The sequence below is a fragment of the Paramacrobiotus metropolitanus genome, unplaced genomic scaffold (assembly GCF_019649055.1).
Source record: "Paramacrobiotus metropolitanus isolate TYO unplaced genomic scaffold, Prichtersi_v1.0 Parri_scaffold0000046, whole genome shotgun sequence".
NCBI classification, from domain to species: Eukaryota; Metazoa; Tardigrada; class Eutardigrada; order Parachela; family Macrobiotidae; genus Paramacrobiotus; species Paramacrobiotus metropolitanus.
Genome location: NW_026570266.1, coordinates 606,545 through 611,932, shown reverse-complemented (window position 1 = coordinate 611,932; position 5,388 = coordinate 606,545). Strand labels below are relative to the sequence as shown.

Here is a 5,388-nt window from a genome sequence, read left to right as displayed (position 1 = left end):
GCGCCGATCACTTGTTGATTTCTGTTCTCCAGACTTTCAACATTATTAAAAGTCAGCGATTACGGTGCGACGTTTTGTGTTTCCGCATAGCTCGCGACCCAGATCGTGTCGCTCACTCCACGGGATAGATTCCGTTTCTGTCTCCGTCTGTGGATCCATCCTGGATCTACCATTAGAACAGGGTGGTCGCGCCAAGTGTGGGCAGTGACAACAATTCCTCCAGTGTTACAGTTGAAGTCTCAAATTTTTGTATAATTTTTTCATGACATGACATGACATTTTTTCTTGAATTTTTAGCTCTATGCCTCCTGGTATACTGCAGCTTCCTTACTGGAGTTTATATGGAAAAAGTAAAAGAGCAGGCAACGGGATCCAAAATATTACTTTTAGTTTTTTAGCAAAAATCGGGCTGCTTAAAAAGAAAACATCGTGTTCAACCAATAACATTTAAAGAATATTAAGCGTATAATAACAGACAACAGATAACATAGTTTTTTTATAGTGCCTTCGCAGTTTCGTTTTAAGTATAGCTATCTTGCCCCCAAGCGATCAGTGATCTAGGCAACCAACCACTTTCTTCAGATGGTTCTTTTTTAGCATACATGTCTATGGGCGTTACATTTTCCTTCGAACGTACCACCGGCACTGATGGCGAAAAATTTTTTCGCTTACCCACAGAGAACATCCTTTGGATCACTCAATAGTTCTCCAAAAAGTATGTTAGAAAACATCACGTGAAATTTTTTTAAAACGGCTGGTATAACTTTATAGGCACCCAAAAAATGACCGCTATTCTTCCCCCTTAAGCTAGACTCCGCCCCTTGCTAACCCGTTAGAAGATTTTGTTTTTAATATTGCTGAATTTCCAATGACAATTTACCCAAGAAAAATGCAAAGTAAATATCAAAACCATTTACAGAAATATTTTTCAGCTTATTTTATGCAACTGCCCACACTTGGCACGACCACCCTGTAGTATTGCACAGCACTGTTTAAGAGCTATGCCAGTTGCTAAAGGATTGCGCTTTAGGCTGGCAGTTTTCGTTTCGACCGCACATTTCTGATCTGCGCCGGAATGGCAACCCCCGTAGACGTTGTTTCGCACGTCACCAATTACAGGAATTACACAGTGCGCCAAACTACGCATACGCGAGGCCACTAACTGACCGCAGATTTTACCGAGCACACTACTCTTTTTTATCATGCATGTGTCTTTCGCTTTGTAGACCTTGGTTTTCTGTTAATTTTTCATGTGCCACCGGTATTTGCAGACAGCACGGTTTGCAAACGCGCCCTAATTAAAAATTACAGTAGGAGCACGCGTTGCTATGGAGCAGCCACGACTTCCCGGCTACTTGAAGGCTACTGACTTCCAACCACCCTCGGGCGGCGTAGCGGCGCAGATCAGAAATTTGGTAAGGCATTAAATAGTTTACTTTTTTGATAACGTCTCTGTTTGTCTCATCGCGCTGGATAAGAATATTCCATGCCTTTTGTCAATAATCTACAGTCTTAATCCAATCTCAAGCATTCAAAGATTTCGGTTCTTCGAGTAGCTTTTAATAACAATTCGACGTTTTTCAAGGCGGTAACGCCAATCTGTTACCCCGGCACGAAGACATTGTGGATGACTATGGCTCTATGTGTATCGCATTCAGTCAGGAGCGACACTGGATAACGCCTGGACTATGCCTCACCAACCGGCAAAGATCCCACTGAAATTCCCCCAATAGACGCCAGCGGCCACGCCCTATTTTGCCGCTCCAATTTTCGGCGACGTATTATGACGCCTCCTCAAGTGGTGACATTGTCGTTGTAAACTAATTAAGATGATGAAATTTAAACATAAAAAAGCAACAGTAAAGTAATTTATAAGTTACATAGCCATTTACCACAACCCAGCACCGCACACTGCACATCACCGCATAGCAGGCGGCACAGCAATTTAGCATTGCGTGGCCACTCTCCGGTTTGCTCCCGTTTACGTGATTATGATCCATACGAGTCATACAGTATAGCGGCGGAAATTTTGTTTTCCGTCATTGTGTAGAAACCAATGGCTTTGTACTCGTCATTATTATAAGCAAATTTAAAATGCTGCCAGTCGTTAACGGAAAGCGCTTTATTCTGGCTGTTTTTCTGTGCGCCGTATACTCAGTCTGATACTGATAATTCTCTTAAAAAGATCTCTGTTTATCTCATCGGAAAATACAATGCCATAACCTTTGTTGATAGCCTTTTTTGATTTAGTTTTAACCCAATCGCAAGTTGCGATTCGCAACTGCTCAAAGAGTGATCAAAACAAAACCGTTTTTTGCGCTTGTCGTTCCATGATTTCTTTCAAGAAGCTGCTGTTAAAAATTCGACTGTTTTCCAGGACGTTCACTGCTGGACGCGCCAATCTGATGCCGCGGAACAAAGACGACATGGAAGAGTATCGTATTCAGCCAGGAATGGCGCTAGGCAACGTCTACTTGAGTCAGTTCAGTGCCCATTAACTGGCAAAGACCCCATTGAAATTCGCCAGCGACCACGCCCTATAACGCCGCAACAGGTTCCGGTGACGGACAAGCATGTTGACGCGGACAGCACGAGTGCACTCCGAAGAGCACCTGCAGCCCACGCCCACCAGCAGTTCCACGATCGCAGCGCCCTTTACTTGCCTCGTTAGCATTCACTGGCGGAGAGTCACCGAAACGTTACATCATGCTTTTCCCTAGCTACTTTTCACTGATAAAGTCAGCACACTCATACTCGGGTGTTCTAAAAGAGTTCACTTACTCTTATGGATCGCCAGACACGATAATGTGATGCATGTAAGTAATAATGTAGAGCGATCCACATAATGCAGTGCAAACTCGAATTAGTCAATCTTCATTTAGTGTAATAAGGGAATTAAAGCTTATTCCGTACATGGCTGTTTCGCGCTTCTTGTTGCAGACAATAGGATGTCCCATCCAGCAGCATTAAAACTGATTCTGGACCTCATCAAAAATTAGATCAAAACTGCAAAGTATGTAAAACTCAGTAAAAGTACGTATAATATATAATAAGTAACTTTAATAATACGGTACAGCATGACGGTGGCTGCTGGTTGGCCAGCAGCACAACTAGAGTAAATTTAGGAATAAGTAGAACAGTAAGTAACACAACAGGAAGTTGCAAGGACTTTAGCGACAATGAACGGAAGTACATATGACAAAAGGGGTTCACGAGACACCACCAAAACGATCAAAACTTTAATGTGTATCTGAAGCAAACATCTATCCAATTCAATACGGGTATCGCTGCTGCTAATACGAGTAATACAGTTCCTACAAAACGCTTTAAACATTTAAACCGCAGTAGCATAGTGCACGATTCCGCGCCACAGATCTCGTGAGTATCCGGCGAACACGAATTTACGATAAGAATCATCCAAAACTATCAAACAGGATTATGTCGAGCCAAGTACAGTAAAGTTATCCGCTGTAGAGTCGTCATTAGAACGTGCAAATTGTCCCGCTGGATGTAATCGGATCCAGTGTCGCCACCGAAAGATCAGTGTTAACAGTGGGAATGCCGTTTTCCGAAGTTCCAACACACGGGCCATAGGAGGTCACGTGCACGTCCAGAGTGCAGGTGTCGCTCTGCTGCACGGTGGGGGTTATGGTGATGCTGTAGCAGGGATTGCCATCCGACGACAGCGTCACACCGCCGCCCAATGCGGGCGTCTGGATGCCAATATTTCTGCAGGCTGATGTTGCCACTGACGAGCTCACCACCGTCGTCACATCTCTACGATGTCGGTGAAGGATTACATCCTCGGCATCCCGCAGGTCAATAGGTTGTGGCGCGGGAAGCGAGAATGCTCGTTCTGCCTCTTTTACGGCGACAGCGCTGGTGCCTTTCTGATCATCGTTTTCCGATGTGGCCACCGACGATTCTACCGTCAGGTCTCTGGGACGCCGAGCAACGACAACATCCCCGGCAAACAACTGGCCCGGCCGTTCTGGCGGGGATCGCGTCGTCGTCAGGGCTCGGCGGCGCCGGTCAGTGTGACCATTCCCCGAATCCGGCACCGACGAAGGCTGGGGATTCTCACCATCCAGCTTTGTTGTGTAGGTCGTCTGTAATGTTCGAACGCACATGGCATCCACGACGGTCAGCGGCAACGCCGTGGACAAGCTCAGGCAGGTTGGTGCGCAGACCATGCCGGCGCAGGTTGTCACGGTTTCAGTGATCTTGCGCCAAAAAGTGCTGGCCTGGCAGGCTGATGGCGCTGCAGCTGTGGCACCGCTGGTAGGCGTTGGCTGGATGCAATAGTTGCAGCTGCTCTTCGGAGTGTAGACGTGCTGGCCGCGCCACGGTGCGGGTCCGTCACCGGATCCAGGAGCGGGGTGGTAGGGCGCGGTTGCCGGCGTCCATTGCGGAACTTTTACTGGGTTCTTCGCTGACTGTTGAGCGTAATGTGGGCGGGTTTTCAACGATATTCCCGGTTGGATGATATAGTCCACGGCTGTGTCACTGTAACGGGCCATCAGACTTCCTTGTGCTCCCTGTAATCCCAACTGCAAAGCCAACAATATAATTTATACAGTAAAATAATAATTCAAAGAAATTAATAAATAAATCAGTTAAACAATTCAGACTACAAAGTTCGTTATTGTCATTCATGGTATTCTATTTAGGTTTGTGAATCATTTGAAGCCAATTTTACCTTAAGAAAGTGCGAATTCTGTACTGTAACTTTGCTAACGCACCAAATGCGGCTTCTTAATTTGATGCTGAAGTACTGTATCTCTTCGAAAAGAAATAACCACAGATGCAGCTTCGCCGCAGTGCGATGGTTATCTGCGCTACTGTATACAAGCAAAGTCCAAAGTTTGCGCATAAGTCGCACTTGTGTATACGCTGGCATATTAATCATTTCACAACGAAAACGATTAGTCCAAACTTCAAAGTACTTGCATCATAATAAGGATAAGTTGACTACTGTTGAAGCGGTTGAATACAGAAAATCTGCAGAAACTTACTAAAAACTGCAACGTATATAAAGATTGTCATTTTATTTGTTTGTTTTGACAAGCTATCACAGAAGCAAAATTGGGGAAATCTTACCGGAGAAATTCCGACAATAAAAAGGAGAATAATAAAGCCATGTGTAACGGACAACATTTCCCCCGAAATTTAATACGAGAAGTGACAAAACTGGCGAACAAGACACATTGGCAAATAACGACAAGAATGATCTGCGATTCCGGTCATTAGTCTCATTAATAACGCTATGCCGTTTAACTCACTCAGCAAACGGTCTAAATATGCTACTCGTATGCTATCAAATTAGTATCAATGCTGCTGTTTCTCTTACAGGGTAGCCGGTATTTATATACAGTAGACTGTGCGCAT

General features: G+C 44.9%; 1 protein-coding gene across 1 annotated transcript; it reads right to left on the bottom strand.

The window, feature by feature from the left end:
• Positions 1–3,190: 3,190 nt before the first annotated feature.
• On the bottom strand, positions 3,191–5,119 carry LOC129591515 (uncharacterized). Its single transcript, XM_055487184.1, has 2 exons — positions 5,101–5,119; positions 3,191–4,550 (listed from the first exon to the last, which is right to left on the bottom strand). The coding sequence occupies exon 2, from the start codon at positions 4,518–4,520 to the stop codon at positions 3,483–3,485; it is 1,038 nt and encodes a 345-aa protein (XP_055343159.1). The 5' UTR covers positions 4,521–4,550; positions 5,101–5,119; the 3' UTR covers positions 3,191–3,482.
• Between the last annotated feature and the right edge of the window lie 269 nt (positions 5,120–5,388).

Excerpts from the sequence above, each read along its gene's own strand:
- LOC129591515 (XM_055487184.1), bottom strand. The coding sequence starts at position 4,520 with ATGGCCCGTTACAGTGACACAGCCGTGGACTATATCATCCAACCGGGA.